Source organism: Mastigoproctus giganteus, chromosome 8 (assembly GCF_048544385.1).
Source record: "Mastigoproctus giganteus isolate SK-2022 chromosome 8, ASM4854438v1, whole genome shotgun sequence".
Lineage (NCBI taxonomy): Eukaryota > Metazoa > Arthropoda > Arachnida > Uropygi > Thelyphonidae > Mastigoproctus > Mastigoproctus giganteus.
The window spans coordinates 5,378,673-5,402,819 of NC_143582.1; the positions used below are offsets into that span (position 1 = coordinate 5,378,673).

Below are 24,147 nucleotides of genomic sequence, written 5' to 3' on the forward strand. Positions count from 1 at the left end.
CCCAGCTGAATGGCAATTTGCAAAACTAAAGCCTTTCTTGATAAGAGCACCCTTTTCTTCCCTTCTCTAACATTGTCTTTCTTTGCATCCAATCGTGCAGTTCTACATCCTTCTAAAATGAGCCCTCTAGACTTGTATATGCAGTACTCAAGATGCAGCCCAACCATTGCCTTACACAATAGGATAATCACCTTATCCCTGCTAGCAAAATTCCTATATATCATTAACACAACCTCATGAGCAGCCCTTGTGGCCTGTTTGCACTACTCAGAGAACTTTATATTTGACTGTACAATTATACAGTCAAATATAAAGTTCTTTAGTCAAATATAAAGTTCTTTAGTCAAATATAAAGTCAAATTAAAAGACCTTCCAGGTCTTTTAATTTTCCACCATCTTGAGGGTAGTACCACACAGTTGGTATGTTAATCTGGGATTATTACTACCCATATGCAGTACCTTGCATTTGTCAATGTTAAACTTCAATTGTCATTTCTTGGCCCATCCGCCTAATTTTTTTCGATCTTGTTGCAGTAGCATACCTTGATTACTATCATTACCCACCCTGACACTCTTTGTATCATCTGCAAACTTAGACATTAGCATTAGCAAAGGCACATGATGCAAGAAAGCAAGCTTATATAGCATCAGCCAAAAACACACACACACACACACACACACACACACACACACACACACACACACACACACACACACACACACACACCCTTCTCATTTCACCCATCCACTCACTCCAAATGTTTGTCTAGTTCTGCCTTGAATCTATTTAAGCTTTCAGCTTCTACAACAACAGATGGAAATTTGTTCCATCTGTCATTGTATCTGAATTTATGCCCTCTCAAGTGATTATTCTGGGCAAGAGGAAGAATCCCATCATCATTGAGCATGCTCAAACCATTCAAGGCTTTATACACCTCAATCAGATCACCTTGCAGGTGCCTAGTCTCCAGACACTGTAATTTGCAAAACTTAAGCCTTTCTTCATAAAAGCAACCTTTTGTTCCATTCACTAATCTTGTTGTCCTTCTCTGTACTCGTTTTGACAGCTCTACATCCTTCTTAAAATGAGACCTCCAGACCTGTATACAGTATCACGGTGTGGCCTGACCATTGCCTTATACAAGGGGATAATCACCTCCTTATTCCTGCTAGAAAAATTCCTGTATATCATTGACAAGACACCATGAGCTACTCTTGCAGACCATTTGCACTGCTCAGAAAATTTCATATCTGCCTGCACAATTGCCTGCACAATTTTCTACCATCTTGAGTGTAGTACCACACAGTTGGTATATTAATCTGGGATTATTACTATCCATATGCAGTGCCTTGCATTTGTCAATGTTAAACTTCAGTTGTCATTTCTTCAATTCTTAAATTGACATTAAACCTGATATGCCTTCTTCAATATCATTAAAATATAGAAAATGACAGTGCACCCAGCACTAAACCCTGCAGACTTCACTAATAACATTAGTGAAGTCTGCAGGGTCCATTGATGACCACTCTGTCTTCTACCTCTCAACCATCCCTTCATCCATTTGAGTAACTTGTCCTTAACACCACACTGCTCCAGTGTGTATAGCAATCTTTTATGTGTAATGTTATGAAAATCTTTTCTTAAATCCAATTATATGATATCAGAATTATTTTTGCATCTAGTACCTTGGTTACTGGCTGCTTCAGAGCATTCAGTCATATTATTCAGACAAGGTTTCCTCTTAACAAATCCATGCTGTGACTGATATAACAGATAAGACATTCTTTTAAACAAAATAGAAAATCTAAAGAAGTTCACACTTATTAAACATCTTATAAGATATTTAAATGGTTCAAATTTTAAATACAAATAAATTGTGATATAGATCAAATAAATATAATAACAACTATAAAGAATCTAAATAAGTATTTTTTAACTGATTTAAGCAGCCATGAAATGATGTAATTTATAATGTCTACTAAGTGAAGTATTCTGTAACAGGATCTGTTGTTTTGTAATTCGTTCTTTATTTTTATTTTTTAAGTTCTGCATTATTAAGTAGTTCTGTTGTATGGGAGTTTAATTTAATGTAATACTTTGCACAGAATAAAATTCAATTCATAGCAAGAATTTATGTGGATTAATTAGTATTACTTACATCTCCAATTAATTCTTTATATGGAATGTATGTTGCAATGCATGTGAAAGTATAACCCATGTAAAGTTTTCCCCCTCTTGAACATGAGTTGCTCTCCTTTGGTAATTTCTAGCCTCCTATTCAAATTCTGAATTGAGAGTTTGATTGCTACATTGTCTTCTGTATCCAAAGCATTGTAAACACACGGTTATGATTATTGAGGTAATTAAAAGAATCTAACAACTTTTTAGATACATTTTTTAAATTTGTAATAATAATAATAATAAAAAAAAAAAAGGCACTTGCTACAAGGCAGCTTAATGTCTAACAACTTCACTTAGAGTCTAATGCTGAACTGTTTCTTTATCATAAATGATCCTACTTCCAAATGGACACTGTCATGTTCTTCTGTTGTAGTCTATCACACAAAGTGATCTAAACTTTTTTTTTTTTTTTCAAAAGTAAAGTTACCCATGCTGTGTAAAGAAATCTCAGTTTATAGATAGTAGTTAACTTTGTATTAAATTCAGATAAACTTGATTCTAACTTGCCAGTCAGCATTTTCTCATCATATAGCATTGATTAATAAACAAAAAAATAATTTTCAGTATTATTAAGAACATTGAAAATACTCTATTACTAATCTGTGAAACTGATATTAACATGGTTACCTGTTGGACAGCTGGTATACCTTCTCTGATCGCCGTTGTAATTGTGATCGAAGATGAATTAAATCCCACAGGAAATGAGAATCGCCATCTCTCATGCAGCCTGCTCTGACTTGTACTTCTGTTACTGGAATTAGAACCTGATAGCGAATTATCTCTACTTCAGAGGCACCACATTTACTGGAACTTACCTAGAGGTTAAAAACAGATAAAGCAACTTGTTTCAACTAGGTCATGCAACTAATCAATTTGGTTTTCTTTCTGTATTTCTGTTAGTACTGAACTGGAAGATTAATAAATAAAATGATTAAATAATTTACTGGTGCATCGAAATTTTGAATTACATGTTTTTTAATGTCCATATACATAATAATGTATGGTATGCTTCCATCATGAGGTGCTACAGCCACAGGCATTAATTTAATAACATTCACACATGAAGAATTCTGTAAGGAAGGGGAGGACAGAAGTTTACTCAACTCTAACAGGGAGCTAAATGATTTTGTAATAATGGAGAGCAAAGGAGGAGAAATTGTTGAAGTTAAACATAAATAAAGAGACCTGGGGTGGATGGAATCTATCCAGTTATATTGAAGGAGGCAGCAAGGGAAGTTAGCAAACCGTTAGCCATAATTATGAGAGTATTCTTAGATTCAGGGGAGGTCCCCGTGGACTGGAGATGTGCAAATGTATCCCCAATTCACAAAGGGGGTTCAAAGGGTGACACAAATAATTATAGACCTGTAAGTCATTGGTTAAAGAAGTGATGCAGGATCACCTAGACAAGACTGCAATAATAGTTCAGACACAGCATGGGTTTGTTAAGGGGAAGTCTTGTCTGACCAATTTGATTGGATACTACGATGTGGTCACAAAGGAACTGAGTGTAAAAAATAATAAAAAATAGATTTTGATACTGTTACACATGGAAGACTGCTTTACAGATTGGAGCAGTATGGCATTAAGGGCAAGTTACTGCAATGGATAAAGGGATGCTTGAGTGGGAGATGGCAGAGAGTGGTAATAAATGGACACTGCTCTGGATGGACAAATGTTATTAGTGGAGTATCCCAGGGTTTGGTTGGGTCCACTGTTGTTTTTTGTATTTATCAATGATATTGATAAAGGTATATCAGGCTTAGTGTCCAAGTTTGCAGATGATACAAAGGTTGACAGGGTTGTTAATAACAGTAATGACAGTATGTTGCTGCAACAGGAGCTGGAAAAGTTGGGTAGATGGGCTGAGAAATGGAAATTGAAGTTTAATATTCACAAATTAAAGTACTGCATATGGGTAGCAGTAACCCAAGAGAAACATACAAACTGTGTGGTACTACACTCAGGGAGGTGAAGAATAAAAAAAGACCTGGGGATAATTGTGCAGTCAGATATGAAGTTCTCTGAGCAATGCAGATGGGCTGCCAGAGCAGGTCATGGAGTTTTGTCAATGATATATAGGAATTTTGCTAGCAGAAACAAGGAGGTGATTATCTCTTTGTAGAAAGCAATGGCCAGGCCACACACCTCAAGTACTGCATACAGGTCTGGAGGCCTCATTTTAGGAAAGATGTAGAGTTGCTAGAATGAGTACAGAGAAGGGCAACAAGAATGGTGAGAGGAACTAAGGGGTGCTGTTTGTTACCAAGAGATGTTTAAGTTCTGCAAGTTGCAGCATCTGGAGACTAGGCACCTGTGAGGTGATCTGATTGAGATGTATAAGGCTTTGAATGGTTTGAGCAGGCTCAATGCTGATAGGATATTTCTATTTGCTCAGATTAAGAACCTGAGGGGGCATAGATTCAAATTGAGGAAAGACAGTTGTAGAATAGATGTGTGGAAGTTTGCCTTTAGCCATCAGGTAGTTGATTGCTGGAACAGACTTACATCTGTTGTTGTGGAAGTGGAAAACTTAAATAAATTTAAGGATGAACTAGACAAACATTTGGAGTGACTGGATCGGTGAAATGGGAAGGGTTTTTTTTTTTTTTTGTTTTTGTTTGGCTGCTGCTATATAAGCTTGCATCATATGCCTCAACTAATGCTAATGCTAATTTTTGGGAGAAACCACTATTAGGACTATTGAAGTAATTAATAGGTTTAAAAAAATGAATATTTTTCTTGTCGAATAACTTAAAATATATGGCAAATTGTAGATTTAATAAAATTATTCTTATTATTATTTTATTATTATTATTATTATTAGCCATGTGGTGCAAGGAAGCCTGAGACTTATGCTGCACCAGCCAAAAAATCCCCAAGTTAACACAGAGATAGAGAGAGAGAGAGAGAGAGAGAGAGAGAGAGAGAAGTAGAAAGGAATCACCAAGAAAGAGAAGAATGATGATATCCAGCTTAGGACTCTGGGTTTGCCAACCCCATACTCACCAGATGTGAGCCCCTGGGGTTATTTTTTATATTAGATTACTAAGGGAATTCTCACAATATGTGATGGGTCAAAATGCTTATACACACTAAGTTGGTATCTGCTTGAGCATCTTTAGCATTTTTCTAGAGCAAGGGAGAAATTTCAGCTAGGAATTATCTTTGGTTCAAGTAGTCTGTTAAATTTTATCAAACTAATTTTTTAATGAGGTGCTCAGGTAATTCTCCATAACTTTAATAAGTGGATTGGATGAGCTCACTTGGCCCCACCAGCAATCCCCTACTACTGATTTTTTTTTTTTTTTTTTAAACTAATGTAAACTGTAAGTAAATAAATTTTAGAGCAGTAATTGTTTAACTGTGTGGAAAATATGGATTTTTATTTGAAAAGCTAAAAAAAAAAAAAAATCAGAAAAATTAAGTTGAAGAAACTTTTCCATCTCCCGTATGACCTTATTTTAAAAAGAATTAGCATTAGCAATAGCAGAGGCATACAATGCAAGAAAGCAAGCTTATGCAGCATCAGCCAAAGAAAATTTCACCCCTCCATTCGTTCCAAATGCCTGTCCAGCTCAGCCTTAAATTTATTTAGGCTATCAACTTCCACAACAAAACATGGAAGTCTGTTCCACCAATCAGCTACCCGCAGGCTAAAGGCAAATTTTCGCACATCTATTCTACAACTTTCTTTCCTCAATTTGAATTTGTGTCTCCTCAGGTTCTTAATCTGAGCAAGAGGAAGAATCCCATCAGCATTCAGCTTGCTCAACCCATTCAAGGCCTTATACACCTCAATCAGATTACCTCGCAGGTGCCTTAACAATTAATTACCCCAGATCTTTTTCACTTTCCACTTCCCTGAGTGTAGTACAACACAGTTGGTAGATTATATCTATCATAGGCTTCTGTGTCACCTGATACTTTATATGCATCCCATACATTTTTCTTCTCTGCCACGAGCCTCATTAGTTCATCTGACACCAATTTAGGCCTAAACCTTGAACAGTATTTCTTAGTTGGTATGAAAAGTCTAGTAGCCTCCAAGACTAAGTCCCTGAAGGTTTCCCATTTAGAATTCAATGTTGGTAACATCATCAGTTGATCCCACTGTACAGAATTTAAAAATTGTCTGAGACCCCTGTGTCACCTTTACAAAAGCAAAAACCCTTCCTTTTACCCTTGATGATAGTTACGTCATTAAGTAATTCCCACATCAGTACATTGTGATCACTGTCATCCAGTGGTTCCTTTATCTGCAAATTCTTAATGCATGAATAATCACTGCTGATAATCAGATCAAGAGTATTACTCCCTCTGGTTGCCTCTCGAACATGTTGCTGTAGAAAACAGTCATCCAATAAATCCACAAAAGTCTTGCTAGTGTGTGAGTGATTAACCCACAAGTTCAATCAATATCTGGAAAGTAAAAATCCCCCCATTATAAGACATTCTGATTTACTGGCCCATTCTGTTTTTCTGCACAATTGCTCATTATACTCATCAGATTCATTAGGCCTATAACACACACACCTACTCTCATTTTTCCTTTCCCAGTGCTTATGTTACACCAAGCAGACTCAACATTGCATTGTTCACCATCATCAGTTGGATGCACTTCCTTAGATTTTGTGTTTCTTCACTAACAGCATGACCCCTCCTCCCTTCTTGTCCTGTCTATCCTTTCTGTATATATTGTACTTACCAAATTCCAATTCTGTACTGCTTATGGCTGTGTGATACCACGTCTCTGATATCCCAACAATATCTGCCTTTGATGTCTTGACTAGCACTTCAAGCTGATCAAATTTTTTAACTATACTCCTAGCATTGGTGTACATGCAACGGTTTCTACTCTTAATTACACTAACACAGCCCATGTATTTATTTGTTCCACTGTGGCTCCCAGCAGTCCTGGAAATCTCCATTGCCTTGCTTTCCAGGTTGCTGCTCATTCTAATAGAAGCAGTGTAAGAATCACTTTTGCCTATGCCTGCGGCCACTGTTAATCTTTTAGTCTGTGTATCCCCCCCCCCCCAAGCTAGCATTTTTCCGACCCATCTAACACTGCCTCAGTAGCATCAGTGAATATTCTTGCACCTTTTCTATTTAAGTGTACCCCATCCCTGTAGAAGCAGTCTATCCTGTCAACAAGCACAGTCCAAGCTGAAAAAAATTCAACCCCTTGAGCCTTGCACAATCTCTCCAGGGCTGAATTGATCTACAAGGCTCTCACCATATACTCCCTCCTATCGTGTCTGGGCAGAATTGCAGACACTTTCACATTCAAACCTAATTCACGACTTTTTTTCAACATTGACCTGTACTTGTTGAATAAATGTGCAGATCTCTTACTCTTAATGTCATTAGTTCCAACTTGTAGAACAGTATCACCTTTTGTACCCTTGAAACATGATATCTCCTGCTCTACTACGTCATCAACTTTTACCCCTGGCAGACTTACTCTGGTTCTGTTCCACCTATCTTGCATAGTATATTCCCCATCTCTCCGACAATCGAGTCACCAACAATAACTAGTTCTTTTGGGACCAGCGCATTCTGCCTTGGAGATTGCCTCTCTGTTGGCTGATGCACAGGAATGAGCTCTGCTGTTGAGCTGGGCAGCTGAGAGCTTGATGGGCTCTCATATTATTGGGCTGTCATATTATCTTTGAGGGCATTTACCCTACACCGCAAGCTCTCATAGATGCCCATCAGAACACTGAGTTGGCGCCTAATTTCTTGACACTCTGGCATCTAGCACACACAAGGACATCCTCCTCCTTGGCTAGATCATGTCCTGTTCTAGAAAGTTCAGCAAACATTTCACATTTCATACATTTTTTGAGTCTGTGTTGCATTGGAGAATCGGTCCCTTCGTTTCTCCCCCAAGTCACAGCTAGTCTGTGATCTTTGCTTCACAGCTCTAGTCTGGGTCATGATTTCCATTTAAATACAATTTAATTAACAATGAAATTTAATAAGATTAACAATATTTTTGATTAATTGATAATATCAATTAATCAAATTAGTCAAGAAATAAACTAATAGATTCCTAATTGAGTGCTTCGTATTACACTATCTATTTTTACTTTATATCTTACTCTATCAGTTTGATTATGCTATTTCTTATCGACTACAATATGGTGGCTAGTTCAACAATAACGCCTCCGTAGCCAGGTGGGAAGGAGCAGCAGTGCGTAGCACACGCTTCTTGATTAGACCGGGGTTCGAGCCTGTCACCACCAAATACGGAGGATGCGGAAAGATCAGGGAATGACCACCGCATATCCCGGAGCAATATGGCCTTAGTTGCTAATGCTCCTAAAAACCAAATAACAAACAAACAAGCAGTTCAACAATATTGGTGGCAACACCGGTCGTTGTAACTTTCAAAAATTGCTAGTTAAATTCAAAATAAGAAGCTAGCAAATGCTACTAAACGTATTTAATATCACTCTAAAATACAATGTAGTATGTTAATTAACGAAGAATACGGTAAAAATTAAAAATACTTATCCCTTTACAGCAGCCAAAAATCCACCGACTGTTCTCTTCCGCGATGAATTAACTCATTTACATGCACATACACTTTTTAATAAAAGTTTAAGTTGCTGCATGTGCTTTATTTTACATACACACTATAGAAGATGTAAACTGTGCTAGCAATTAGCACATTCTGTCAGTAAAAAAAAAAAACTATGTACTTTGGCAGTTAAATATTAGCAGAAAGTGTGAATTTGAAAGTCTGTGCAGTCTTTCATTGGCTTAATTATATTATGTAATATTTTACAGACTAAATGCTAATTTAACACAGAATTATTATTATTATTTTTTTTTTTAATGTGATCACTTGCAGTTTAATTTCAGTTACCTTTAATTGTACTTATGAGATGCTGTGCATAGTGGATCAAAGGGGTTCCAAATGTTAAAAAAATACGTTAATGCACAAGTACATTGCTATAACTTACTGCTCACAAATAAATTATCGTTTACTTAAAAAAAAAAAACTTGCTATGATGAACATATCTGCTTACCATTAATTTCTTTTTTTGTCGTATTCGTTCTTTACAGAGAAATACAACAGCAGTTTTGAACACAAAACACATAGCATGCAGCTCAAGCCCTTTCTTGATCTTCCCTAGGAACTCAGAGATATTTAACCATTCTACTCCACCATAGTACAGCAACTCCCCAGGACTTAAATCGACATACTGAAAATATAATGATAAATCACAAAGAAATTATCTCTATAAAAATGCACTAATAATATAGTAAGGTTCTCATTAATAGAATATTAGTTAATATGAAATAATTCATTAACTAATTTGGTTCCATAAACATCAGATTTCTATGCTATTTAATTCAGGAAGTTTATGAACAAATATACTTTTCAATATATACTTTATAAATATATTATTATAGACATACTTTATAAATATATTATTATAGACATACTTTATAAATATGTTATTATAGACATACTTTATAAATATATGCAACAAATGTTGGACAAGGTATCCACATGCCAGTCAAAGAATTTTCAGCTCCAAGAAATGACAAGTTTTTGAAAAAAATTTGCCGTTTAATTGTCATATTAAATCACCGTACTCTAAAATTAGCTCTATAGTCCTAGTCACACTCATTTTATATTTTAATTTAGCTAGAGATTTTGTAGGTTGCTACTCAATATACGTAGAATCTTTTTATCATTTGAACCTTGCTGCCCACCGGTGCCTCCGTAGCCAGGTGGGAAGGAGCAGCAGTGCGTAGCACACGCTTCTTGATTAGACCGGGGTTCGAGCCTGTCACCACCAAATACGGAGGATGCGGAAAGGTCAGGGAATGACCACCGCATATCCCGGAGTAATATGGCCTTAGTTGCTAATGCTCCTAAAAACCAAATAACAAAAAAAAAAAAAACCTTGCCGCCATTGTTATAGTTATTGTGTGTAGTAGGGGAATTCAAATTTTTTTTCTTCTTGTACTTAGTGGATTTTTTGTCTTATGAAGCCTGTACCATTAAACCTCTTCAAAGAACTGTTTAATTGATCATTTTCTGAGATGCCCTCTGTTTCTTTTTCCAGTAGGTATGTAGTTCATTGCCAGTTTTGGTAGGCTCTTCCTACTCATTTTCTCTACATGCTCTTTTCATTTTAACTGTTAATTTTGTATTTCTTTTTTTTTTTTGTTGGAGGTGTTTAGTCTTTTTCTTATGTCTGTATTTCTTTGGTAATCTAATTTTGTTAATCCCAGTAGTGGACTGAGAAATTTCATTTGGGCTGCTTCCAAAAGTTGTTTATCCCTCTTCCCAAGCATCCATACTTCACTAACATATTTAAGTGCTGACTTTGATGTTATGTTATGTATTTGTAATTTTGTTTGTATTGTCATTTGTTTACCAAAATTTCTTTTTATTATTCCATTCATTCTATTGTAAGTTTGTAATTTGTATTCCATGTCCTTTTTAAATTCTGAAATCCTATTTTCTAAATATTTAAATTCAGTTACTTGTTCAATGATGTTTCCATCTATTTCTGTCTTTACTTGTCTGATGATTAAAATTGCCACTCCTACAGACACCCAATTATTGCTGTGTACTCCCAAATAAATCAAAGCGTATGAACCTAAATCTATAGACTCATTATTTTTCTTCTTTGTTTCTGATATTATAGCGATATCAACTTTTCGATCATCTAGTTCTTTAATTAATTCTTCTAATTTATTTGTCATTCCTCTTATATTCCATGTTGCAGTATTCAATCTCATTAGTCCTTTTCCATTATCCAGTCATTTCCAATTAAGACTCCAATTATTCTTGAGAGTTTTTCAAATTTTTCATTGTGGTAAATAGGTAGCTCTAAAGTTTGAATGACTTAGGTTGGTATTAGTTGGGTAATTTTGTTATATATTATATTTCAAGTGTAATGGTATAATACATATAATGTAGACTTAGTAGCATGGTATGCTTATTGCTGTTATTATTACTGGTACATTGTTAAGAACGTTCAAATTTTAATTATATATAATTAATAACGTACACATCATAGCATAACCAGTGCATAGTGTTATTACTTCATTAGATATATTTGTTTAGTGAAGCATTTTTAATTATATTGAATTTGAATGAAAATCATGTCTCAGAGCAGCAAAGCAAAGCAAAGGGCTCCAGCTGGAGAAATTGTGCAGGGGAAGTTGTCCTCTGAATCATGGCCTTATGAAATGTATGGCTTGTTTGATGTCAGAGCTATCAGGAATGGGACATGATATTGCCAAGAGGGATGTCTTTGTGTGTGTGCTTGATGTAAGGAGTGTGAGGATATTAGGTGTCAATACAGCATTGTTGTGAGCCTTTATGAAAGCTTGAAGAACAGGGTCGATGCCCTCAAAGGAATTAAATTGGAGGGGCCCATCAAGCTCTCAGCTGCCCACGTCAGTGCAAGAGTTTGCAGTTAATGAGGAAACACGGCAGCAACCCCCCACGGAAGAATGCACTGATCCCATGGGAGCTAGTCATTGTCGGTGATTGTACTGTCAGGGAAACGGGAAATATATTGTGCAAAAAGGATAAGTAGAATAGGACCATGGTATGTCTGCCAGGGACAAAAGTTTATGATGTTGTAGAGAAGATATCGTTTTTTAAGGGCATAAAAGGTGATACTGTTGTACATGTTGGCACTAATGACATTAAGAGTAGGAGATCTGCAGATTTACTTAACAAAGGACAGAGAAATTGTGAAAAAAAGTCACAGGTTAGGGTTAAATTTGAAAGCATCTACAATTATGCTCACACAGAATAGGAGGGAGTATATGATAAGAGACTTGTCAATCAGTTTGGCCCTGGAGAAATTGTACAAGGAACACGGGGTAGAATTTTTTCCCAGCATGACCTATGCTTGTTAACAGAAGAGACTGCTGCTCTAGGGATGGGATACACTTAAATAATGGGTGCAAGAATGTTTGCTGATGCTATGGAGGCAGTGTTAGGTGAGTTGGAAAACTGCTAGCTTGGGGGCGATACACAGACTAATAGATTAACAATAGCCACAAGCAGAGGCGAAAGTGATTCTTTGACTGCTTCTATTGGAATGAGCAGCAGCCTTGAAAGTAAGGTGCTGGGGATTTTAAGAACTGCTGGAAGTCATCATTTTCTTTTCTTTTCTTTGCAACTGATGTAAGGAGTATACCAATCTCAAATTCCAACTTGATGCATTATGAGAAGAATTTGAGTCACTGAAGAAACGAGCTTGCCCTAGAAACAAACTGAGAGCTCGTCAGCAGCTGAAGTATCTCCTGACCTGCCAGGTGATGCACCCCCAATTTGGTCCCAGAATAGAATAGTCGCTAAGGTAAAGAAAGCCAACATGAGAACGATGAGAAACGTCGGATAACTTACGTGGAAAATTAGTTTCCCGACACCGGACCCTACCATTGCTCGCTTGGTAAACAGACAGTAGGTGTTATCGGTCTGGTGCCGAAATCGAGAAAGATATATTGATTAACAAGTAGGCGTGGCAAACAATGAAATGATTGGTGGTGGTGGGTGCGACAGACGACAGGCTACTGTGTAGTCATTGGTTGGCACTATAATGTGTGTTTATGAATAAAGAATGGTGCATAATAGTTTTGTGATGAACAGTAAACAGGTAATAGCAGCAATGAATCTTTTAAAGATGGAAGAAATTTGTAAGGAAAATAAAACGTTGGTTGATTTTTTGATGAAAACTAAATTAATAAAGTTTCGTTCCATTCATTTTTATGTTCTTCATTATGTTTTTTTCTCATTATTAAAAGCAGATTTTTGGAGTTCATGAGTGTTTTTACTATACTGTTAATTTAGGTTTGGTTATGAAAAAAGGAAAAGGTTTCTTTATTTTTTGTTATATTTTGTAACCTGACGTTAAATTGTAGGTTAGGAAATAATAGAAACGGTTTCCTTATATTTAGTGACCTAACCTTAAACGTTAGGTTAGGAAATAATATAAGAAAAGAAACATTCTATATATATATATAGTGAATAGCTGTTGAGGTGTTGATTGACGTTATTATACGTGTGTATCCACACGAGTGTCTTTAAAAATAAAAGTACCGTAATAAAAAAATAATATTTTGTTAATAAACAATTTATGTGCTAGACCACATGATTCTAAAGAAAAAAGGTTAGGTTATCCCCTCCATTTTGGGAGCAAGCTCCCATGGGATTCAAGTGGAGGTAACCTGACCTTTTTTCATCATTAGGCATATTATTAAACAAGAAAATAAAAATACAGTCATAAAAAAATAAATTTTTTTATGAATGTATTTCTAAATATGACTGTGATTCTAAAGAAAAACGGTTAGGATACCCCCTCCACTTCGGGAGTGGTTCAAGCTCCCATGGGATTCAAGTGGAGGTAACCTGACCTTTTTTCACCATTATGGAAAGCATTCATTAGGGCAAGTTACCATTAGTGCTTCTGAGCGATACTAAACTGATGTTATCATGTGTTATGTTCGCGCACCAATCAGCACATCATTTGCCACGCCTACCTGTCAATCAATATATCGTTCTCAACTTTGCTCCAGACTGATAACTTCTACCATCTGTTTACCGAGCAAGCAGCACTAGAGTGCTGTATCGGGAAACTAATTTTCCTCATAAGTTATCTGATGTTTCTCGCCATTCTCATGTTGACTTTCTTTACCTTCGCCGAATAGTCAAGTGGTCCACATTTCTATTCGACCAGAGCAGACTGCTCTGGTCGAATAGAAATGTTGATCTAATTTTAATGGGAGACTCTGTTGTAAGGGGAAACAGGTAACATTTTTTGTAATAAGGATAGGTGGTACAGAACCGGAGTGTGTTTGCCACGAGCAACAATTGATGATGTTACCAACAGATTTTTAGATTTTAACGGAGGTAGAGAGATCGAGAGAGAATTATTATTCATGTGGGGCCTAACGATATTAAGCATACATGACTTGACTATCTGTTGGAGAAATATAGGATTATGCTGAAAAAATGCTGCGAGTTAGGTCTGAATATTTATGTCTGCAGTTCTGCCCAGTAGGGTAGGAGGGACTATATGTTGCAAGCCACGGGGATTAACTCGAGACTTTAGGGAATCTACAAGGCTCTAGGGTGGAAATTTTTATCAGCATGGCCTACATTTGTTGGTAGAAGGAATCTATTTTGCAGAGATGGTATTCATTTGAACAAAGGCAGTGCAAGGATTTTTGCCAGTATCATTGAGAATACCTTAAGGGTACAGGGAAACTGCTAGTTAGGGAGGATAATTTAGATCTGCATTTATCTGATGATAAAGTAAACAGTTGTTGATAAGATTTATTACCTGCTGATTACAGCTATATACATTGATGGGCACTCAACAGGAAAAATAAGACCCATCAAATGTATACAGGCCATAATCAGCAGGTGAAAAATTTAAATATTAATAATATTAATCTGGTATTTATTTTGTTAATGTTATTTTTCAAATCCCTTTTAACCTTCTTCACTATTACCCTTAGTTGCATATAAGTAATTGGTGCATTAGACATGATAGTACGTGAACACAATTTACAATTTAGCTGTGGCACATATTATAGGTTATTACTCAAATAATTTCAAAGATATTATAGTTTTAATTTTTTTTTTTTTTTAATGAAAACCCCAAACACGAGAGGTATTAGAGCCTGTAGTACACAGTACTGTGCTTGGGTTGGAGTTTGAGAAGACTAAAGAAGATATTTGTTGACATTAGACTTGAACTTCTGTAGACTGTAATTTTCAGGAAAGACATATGAAGGAAGGTTGTTCCAGAAAATGGCAGTTGAATGAATAAATGAGGAAGATGAAAAGTTGGTTCTGTGAGTTTGAAGTTGGACAGTAAATGGATGTTGGCTGGTGGCAGCACGTGTTCGGACTGTTTTGAAAGAGAGAGCAGGAATTATAGAAACCAATTCAGAAGAACAGTGCCCATGGAAGTATCTGTAGAAAAGGCATGCAGCAGAAACAGTACTTCTATGAGACAGAGAGTGGAGAGACTCTGTTAGAGATTAGTCATTAATTAACCTAACTGCCACCCTTCTTCTGATGGAATCTAGAAGCCTGAGAGAGGTTTTGGTGGCACCGCCCCAAATGTGGGAACAATATTCGATGGTAAGGCAGATTTGTGATTTGTACAGAGTGAACAGCTGTTTGGAAGAGAAGTAACACCGAGAGCGAAAGAGTAAACCAAGTTTTTTAGATGCAGAGGAAGCAACATTTGTAATGTGGTTGTGCCAAGAGAGACTAGAAGTCAGGGTAATCCCCAAAAGAGAGATACGATCTTGTCTAGAAATTGGAGTGTAACCAAAGATAAGCATAGGAGCAGAAGAATCCTTTTTACATGATATATGACAGGACTGAGTTTTAGAAGGATTGAAATAAACTAAATTGTCTCTGCCCCACTGGAGAATTACCTGGAGATCGGCATTTAAGGAATTGGTAGCGGATAATCGAGAAGTTGAAGCTGATTGAGCAGGGCAAGGTTTCTCAAACTGGAAAGTGAAACTCAATCAGCAAAACTGTGGATAGGATTTCCAGTCAATCGAAGAAGGTCATTAATATACAAGAGGAAAAGAACTGAACCTTGGAGGACACCAGCATTAATGGAGAAGTTAGAAGATAGAGAGCCATCTACCATCAACCTCAGTGAGCAGTCAGAGAGAAAACTGGATAAGCAATCACAAAAAACAGTTGGCTGACCAAGGATTGAAAGGTTGGCAGATCCAAACACGATTGAAAACCTGTGAGATTTTAAGAGCAACTGCTTGTGTTTCACCGAACTTTTCCATTGAATTTGTCTGTAAATGGGTAACGTAAGCCAGAATATCACCAGTGGATCGACACTGACGGAATCCATCCTGGCGATCGTTGATCAGATGGAGGGTTTGTAGGTAGTTTAAGAGTTGGTGATTAATTGATTTCTCCATTATTTTAGAAAGAGTAGAAGTAATTGCAGTGGGACAATAATTGGATGGGAAGGATTTTGTCACCCTTTTTAGGAACTGGCTGGATATGAGCAAATCTCCAAGCAGAAGGAAAAGCATCTTTGGAATAAGTAAGTGAAAAAAGGCGGCAAAGAACTGAGTAAATGCAGGAGCACAGGTTTTGAGAACAAGTGGAGAAATACCGTCAGGACCTGGACCTTTCTTAGCATCAAGATTCGTCAAAATTCTTCTGACCTCCTTTTGACAGAAGACTACAGGAGGCATTGAATGGAGCATGTTGGGAATGATGGGAGGTGTTTTACTAAGATGATTAATATATGAGTTAGAAGAAAAATGGGATGCTAGCAGGTCAGCTTTATCCTTGGCTGAAGTGACAATAGAACCATCTGGTTTTGACAGAGGTGGGAGCAGAGACGGGCAAAAGTTGTGACCAATAGCTTTGGCAAGAAACCAGAATGCTTGGCTACCATTAGGGCAAGAAGCAAGTTTTCTACTCTTAGCCTGTTCAAACTCTAGTTTGGACTGATTAATAACTACTTTACAATTGTTGCGAGCTTTGGCGTAGGCAGAAAATGAAACTGAAGAATTGGAAACAAGCCAATTACGATATGCAACATTCTTCTCTTGAACATCCTTAGCACATTTATTTGAAAACCAAGGTTTATATAAAGGACTAGATTTTAACGTAGAGTGTGGAATAAAGGATTAAATTCTTACAAGAATAATTTCACTGACACGATTTGAACAAACATTGAGATCAGAAGTTTTGAAACAATAATCTGACCAAGGAAAAGAAATCTCGCAGGTCATCACATTTTGCATCCTTGTAATGCCAAACAACATGAGATAAAGGCTCCATTGGAGAAGAGACAATCACCAAGTTATGATTTGAGGTGCCTAAAGGACCGTTCACTTCAACCGTGTACTTCGAAGGGTTGTTTCTGGGAAAAAGATCAAGTATGTTGGCTGTATGGTTCGGATTGTCTGGTATTCTGGTAGTTAAATGAACAATCTGTGCGAAGTCATTAGTAATTTTTGTAGATATGAAGTTTTCTGAGCAGTGCAGATGGTCATCTAGAGTAGCTCATGGTGCCTTGTCAATGATATACAGGAATTTTTCTAGCAGGGATAAGGAAGTGATTATCCCCTTGTATAAGGCAATGGTCAGGCCACACCTTGAGTACTGTATACAGGTCTGGAGGCCTCATTTTAAGAAGGATGTAGAGCTGTTGGAACGAGTTCAGAGAAGGGCAACAAGATTAGTGAATGGAATGAAGGGTTGCTCTTACGAAGAAAGGCTTAAGTTTTGCAGATTACAGTGTCTGGAGACCATGCACCTGTGAAATGATCTGATTGAGGTGTATAAATCCTTGAATGGCTTGAGCATGCTCAATGCTGATGGTATTCTTCCTCTTGCTCAGAACAATCACCTGAGAGGTCATAAATTCAAATTGAGGAAAGAAAGTTGTAGGATAGATGTGCAGAAATTTGCCTTTAGCCAGCGGGTAGTTGGTTGGTGGAACAAACTTCCATCTTTTGTTGTGGAAGTTCATAGCCTAAATAAATTTAAGGCTGAGCTGGACAGGTATTTGGAACGAACAGAGGGGTGAAATGGGAGCATTTTTTTTTTTTTTTTTGGGGATGCTGCATAAGCTTGCTTTCTTGCATCATATGTCTATGCTAATGCTATTTGCAAAAGCCTCAGCATCTCGACCAGCTGGGTCTGTGTGATTAGAGAACGGAAGTCAGCTGGAGTTGTGAACATTATAATCACCATAGAAAATTACCTCGCTGTTAGGAAAGTTGGACTGGAGAAAGTAAAGTTGCAAAGAGATGAAGTCAAAGAGCTCCAACGATTAATGAAGTTGGGAGAACAGTAGAGACAATAGATCAATTTGACAGAATTAAGTAGAGAGATTTTAAGCCAGAGTAGATCGAAAAGAGGAGATTCCAAATTATCAAGTCTCTAACAAGGAATATCGGAACGGACATATGCATAAGTACTGCCTTTGAGGCGAAAGGAATCATACAGTGAATAATTTGGGTAACTGAGATGAGCAGTGGTTGAATCAACCGATAACTGAGATTCTGTCAGAAAAAGTACATGGGGTTTGGCAGCCTGTAAGTGAAAATGGACATCATTGAGATTAGAATTGAGACCACGCATATTTGTGAAATGAACTAGGAAGTGTTTGGGAGGTTTAGATCTTTTCACAGATCAGTTTGCTCTATTAGTTTGACAATTCATGGTGTATTCAATAGTAAGAAAAAGTGGGGGGGGGGCATGATCTGTGAAGTAATGAAATTTTTGGATGTAATAGTAATAGAGGCATGTGATACAAGAAAGCAAGTGTATGAGCTTATGCAGCATCAGCCAAAAAAAAAAAAAAAATTCACTGAACCATTCCCTCTAAATGTTTGTTCCAGTTCCTGTCACTATCTGGCAGAGTAGAGGTAGCAAGATTATATACTAGCTGATCCAGAAGCCTCCTAGTGAGTTAACAATAGGTTCGGTCCGGTGTACTAACTAGCAGCCAGCATGCGAACACCATTTTAGAGATGTATCCTTGAAATGTAAGGAAGTTTGAATCTCGCCATCATATTCATGATAACCTCAAAAGACAGCAGTCATACTGCATGATGGAAGAGATGGGGAAAGGGTTGAATGGAACTTAGCTCTGGAGACTAAACGTTGGTTCCACCACTTCAAGCCTCCAATAAGGAAAGTGGTGGTATTGCACCAGTTGATGAGAGTCATCTACCACCTAGTATTGCCTGGTAACACAGAGAGGGGCGGCATTTCTCCGTGTGATCTGGGTGCCACACCTTGACCCCTGCTTATATTGGTTCACACCTGGGTTGTCACCCACAGAGTGCTTGCGCATGGGGGTTATACCCAGGATTACTAACTGTCCCACCATCATGAAGGTGCAAGCAGAGGATTTGGCTGTCACAGACTGTCCGGACTTCGCTGACATTGGGTCTACTTGACTTGAATGTCACCTGAATATCAGTTCCATCAGCGTTTTAGACTCCCAGGTAGCAAACACAGGTTGTCTGGCATATCTGAGAGAATGTCTGCGACAATCTCAAACACCAATGCAACAACCTCAAGTATATGTGTGTGCCGCATGTACACAGTTCATTCTGCTATAACGTGGTACATGTATTCCTAAAAATCCCTGCATTATGGTATTTCGTGCATTAAAAACAACAGGGCCTATGGGGAAAATAGGGACTGGGGCAGAGCACTCAAAAAATGTTCAGTCTGGAAAGTAAAACACAAAAAAAACATTAGAAACCCAATAAAATTGCTAACACTGGTTTAAACATCTTAAATTGATGGTGAGAGGAACAAAGGGGTTCTCTTACCATGAGAGGCTTAAATTTTGTAAGTTGCAACATCTGGAGACTGGGCACCTGTGAGGTGATCTGATTGAGGTGTACAAGGCCTTGAATGGTTTGAGCAGGCTCAATCCTGATGGGATACTTCCACTTGCTCAGATTAAGAACCTGAGGGGGCATAGATTCAAATTAAGAAAAGACTGTTGTAGAGTAGATGTGTGGAGGTTTGTGAGTGAGTAGTTGATTGTCGGACCATCTTTTGTTGTGGAAGTTGATAGCTTAAATAAATCTAAGGCTGAACTAGACAAACATTTGGGAGTGACCAGATGGATGAAATGGGAACGGTTTTTTTTTTTTTTTTTGTCTAATGCTCTCTATGCTTGCTTTCTTGCATTATATGCCTCAACCAATGCTAATGCTAATATCTAAAATATAAATAAATATGACAGTAAATATAGCACTTTATTTTGTATTGGTCAGAGATTGTCTGCTTACATACATAGCTTAATTAATATTGTAATATATGCATACTAATTGATATTTCTGTTCACTGACTTTTTTTTTTTTGGATTGTAAAATTTAAAACAGTAAAAAGGATAAGCAATCAATAACGACAAGCATGGCATGCACAAATTGCACAAGTGAGGTACAGAGTAACAACTTTGAGAGGCTTAAAAAATAGGAATGAAGAGAAGACTGAAAATTTATTTATGCTTTTTATATGATTGAAGATTTCATGGAAGGGGAAACACATTTCACCATAATAATGTAAAAATCCCACACAATTTCACCATAATAACGTAATACCCCACACAATTCCAGCTACCTGTATTATTGCAAATGCAATAAGATTGAGTTTACTACCTGCTTATAGTTACCTGCTATTAGATTACACTAACAGAAAAGCCCAATAAACTGGAACTGCAAATTGTTTTTATTGTTTTATGGTAGTGACCTCCAGAAATGCTCCTCTGCTCATGCCTCATGCAGTTTCTGTTCAAATAGAAAAATGTGAGCTCCTGAAACTACAACTACAGTAAATATGAAATATAACTCTCACACATTTGATGTTTGACATTTTTTAAGCTTTGTAAACTTGTATATATTGCTGCGCAGGTTGCCATGTTCAGCTTGGTGCCAGTTTTTGCATTCACCTGGTGTTACTCATGGACGAAATTGCACAAGCCAATGCGAAAATCACATTATACTTGCATTTTCCTTAATATATCGGCGCCTCCGTAGCCAGGTGGGCAGGAGCAGCAGTGCATAGCACACGCTTCTTGATTAGACCAGGGTTCGAACCCGTGACCACCAAATGCGGAAAGGTCAGGGAATGACCACCGCATATCCCCGGAGCAATATGGCCTTAGTTGCTAATGCTCCTAAAAAAAAAAAAAAAAAAAACCAAACCAAACCTTAATATATCAGTTGCGTTAGAGCAAATTCCATTGCTAAAATGCATGTTATATCAGAACTGACTATATATATATATATATATATATATAATTAGTATAAGTTCTCTTTTATTATAGCCAGCTATCACCTATTAGTATTAGAATGACTGATTGATGCAAGGACTTTTTCGGCATCAGTCAAAAAAACAAAAATTTCTCCTATCAAATACTTTTGGCAAGGAGTGCTTATCCATTTACACTTTGAACTTTACCGAATCCCCACCTTGAGAGATAATTTGTTCTAGTGCCTTGCAGTGTGCTGTTCAAAGGTAAAATTTCAGAAGGTCCACTTTTTTGTTGCTCCTTAAAATTTTTTATTTGCACTTCTCAGTTTTCATCTACTATCAAAAGTATGCCTCCCTTATTTATTTTACTGATTCTTAATAGGATCTTATATGCCTCAGTCAGACTACCCCCCCCCATGTTTTTCTGTTGCTAAGCCTTACAGTTCACACCTGATTAAATCCTTGTATGGAGAGCACTTAGCATCCCTCACCAGTCTTGTTGTTTTTTTTTGTACTTTCTCTAGAAGTTCTTTAATTTTAGATGCAGCCTCTAGAATATTCAAAGTATAGTCTCACTATCACCACATGATCCTTCTCCCGGCTTTCAAAGGTCTGATAAATAACTGATAAAACATCATGTGCCATTTATACTGCATGATAAACTTTGTTTTTATTGCAATCCATCAATCATTGCTGTACTTTATTCCCTTCAGTCTGTCAGTTACTCTCGAGTTTCAGTTTAATAGTATTGAAACCTTAGTTGCCATTTTTAACACTACATTTGTAACTGGTTCAATTTATTTTGAAGAGTAGCCCGGTTCTGATTATCAGCCCCTCTCCGAACCATCAACTCCTCTCCCAATCATCAACAAACTTTGACTACAAATTTGTATTTTCCCTGTATGGGAAATTACAAATTTTCCCTGTATGGGAAATGTCATTAAGGAAGATTATTAACATATTTAATTATTGCTAGAGGAAATTTAAATTGCTATTTACATATGATTTCTGTTTCAAGACAAAACAGGGTCTAAATCTAGTGATAAAGTGATATGCCTCTATCTATTATTAATTGAATTGAATACTAGTAATTAAAAAAATTGGAAGTTTTATTACCTTTACCTGTCTGGACGACTTCATATGTTGCCTAGACAGGTGATCGAAAATAGCACCATACTCTTCGTGGATCCGTTGCATCTCATTTATGTGTTCAGCTACCCTCTCCATACCCTTTAGGGCTTCTGATAAAGTAAAAAGTTTAAATTCATTAATTTCAGAAAAACTGAATAAAAAATGGTGTAAAAAAATTGAATTTGAACAATCAAAATAATATTTTTGTTTGTGCGAAAGAACCTTGTTGTTTTATGTCGACTGTTTTGTATTGTAGCCTTTCTAATCCATCTTCCCCTCCTTCCTCTGAAATGTATATGAAGCAAGTGTAAATGATTGTAATGCTTTAATTTTTTAATATGACTTACGTGACTCTGGGACATGCTGTTCAGGGCATATAAGTACCCTATGTACTTTCATGTATAATAAACAGATATTTATTCATTTACTATTGTTTATTATAAAATTCACTTAGTTAATCTAATTTATTATAGCTTTTAACATTGAGAAGTTGAAACTGCTTTATAGAATAAATGCTACATATAGAAGATTACTAAAGGAGAATAAATAGGTTCAAGAAATTCATAATAAATAAATTATTATATATTATTTAATAACACACAGATTAAAGTTTAAAGATCTATAATATAATCTGATAGAACAATAAACTTACTTTAGTTTATTGCATTGTAGACCTTGCATGATAACTGGTTTTTTTTTTGGTTACTACCAAATAAAGTTTACCTATTTACTTAGAATTCCAACTTTTATTGACACAGAATAAAGTTTGCAAGCTTACTTCTTTCCATCATTTGGCCTGATTATTACTAATATGAATATTGATACTAATTATTATTAATATTGGCAATATGATGCAAGGAAGCAAAATTAATTGAATCCAACCAGAATGAGATCAAATGAATAGATGAAAAAAAAAAAATTAGTAACATTCTTTTCGTAGAAGGAGAAGAAAGAACATCTGTTATTGGTAGTAGTGAATATAATTGAAGAGTTGGCATAGCTCCAACATAATTTAAAAATGTCATTAAGCTTTTAGGAATTATGTTTTCTGTTCTTCAGATGCAAACTGGGGAAAGGAAAGTACTGATCCCAAAAGCCTCATAATCATAGTTTTTCTGTAATTATAAGTTTGAGCTACATCCAAGTTTTTAGTCATATTTTTAACACACTTACACTCAGTGATCACTGAATTGTGACTGCATCATCCGAAATGCATTATGCTGCATAGCTAGCATATAAAAAGCTGAACAGATTCGTACATTATAGCAGTGGTAATTTGCATCTGTTTGTCAAATAAAAATGATAAAGTAACAGTTGTGGGATGTAATAAAGATATAACAGAGTTTCAAAAGGGTATGATTGTGGGAGGTCATGCATCAGGTGCTTCTATATTGGAAACAGCACATCTTGATTGTTCACAGCCCACTGTGGTTAAGGTGTACAAAGTGGTGTCAAACAGGTAAAACCACCTCCTGCCAACAGAACTGTAAAGGATTACAAAGGATTGTGGTGAGCAATGGGTGCAGCACGTTGTACAGGCTGAATGGCAGATCACTGTGTGATAGTTGACATCACAATACTATATGGGGGATGCAAGAACAATATCCCAAATGGTGATGCACCACACACACACTCAGATGTATGGGTTTCCACAGCAGATGACCCAAGAGACACACCCCTCGACGTGGGCACCTGTACGTGGTGAGGGGACCTCCCAGTGACGCTGCTGGACTTCCAGACTAGCGTCACTGGGATCCAACGCCCACAGCCTAGGTTCCGGGCTTACATCAATGGAATCCGGCGTGTTTGCCGTGCGCTGCGACCCGTGGAAACTCGGAAAGGGGGATCCTGGTGGTTGAGGGCCCAGCTTCAATACACCACTTTGGCCCCTGCTTCGACAAGACGGGTGGTCCTGGAAGGCCCGGCTAGGATCAATCGGCTAGTAGGTTCGCCTGCGAGGGTCAACCGTGTCAATGCCACGCCCCTACCCTCATGGTCCGAGGGACAGGATTCAGGCTGGCGGCGGTGCGGGTATAGTGTCTGGGTAGCCCTG

At 37.1% G+C, this 24,147-nt stretch overlaps 1 protein-coding gene across 5 annotated transcripts in view; it reads right to left on the reverse strand.

The window, feature by feature from the left end:
• The window catches only part of LOC150081221 (protein still life, isoform SIF type 1-like), a 496,225-nt gene that overhangs the window by 16,146 nt on the left and 455,932 nt on the right, over nt 1-24,147 (reverse strand). For all 5 annotated transcript variants that reach the window (XM_090379423.1, XM_090379422.1, XM_090379425.1 and 2 more), the window contains 3 exons: nt 22,080-22,204; nt 9,223-9,399; nt 2,810-2,997 (listed from right to left, as the gene is read on the reverse strand). In XM_090379423.1, coding sequence (XP_090235549.1) covers nt 2,810-2,997; nt 9,223-9,399; nt 22,080-22,204 — 490 coding nt within the window. The remainder of the gene's footprint in view (nt 1-2,809; nt 2,998-9,222; nt 9,400-22,079; nt 22,205-24,147) is intronic.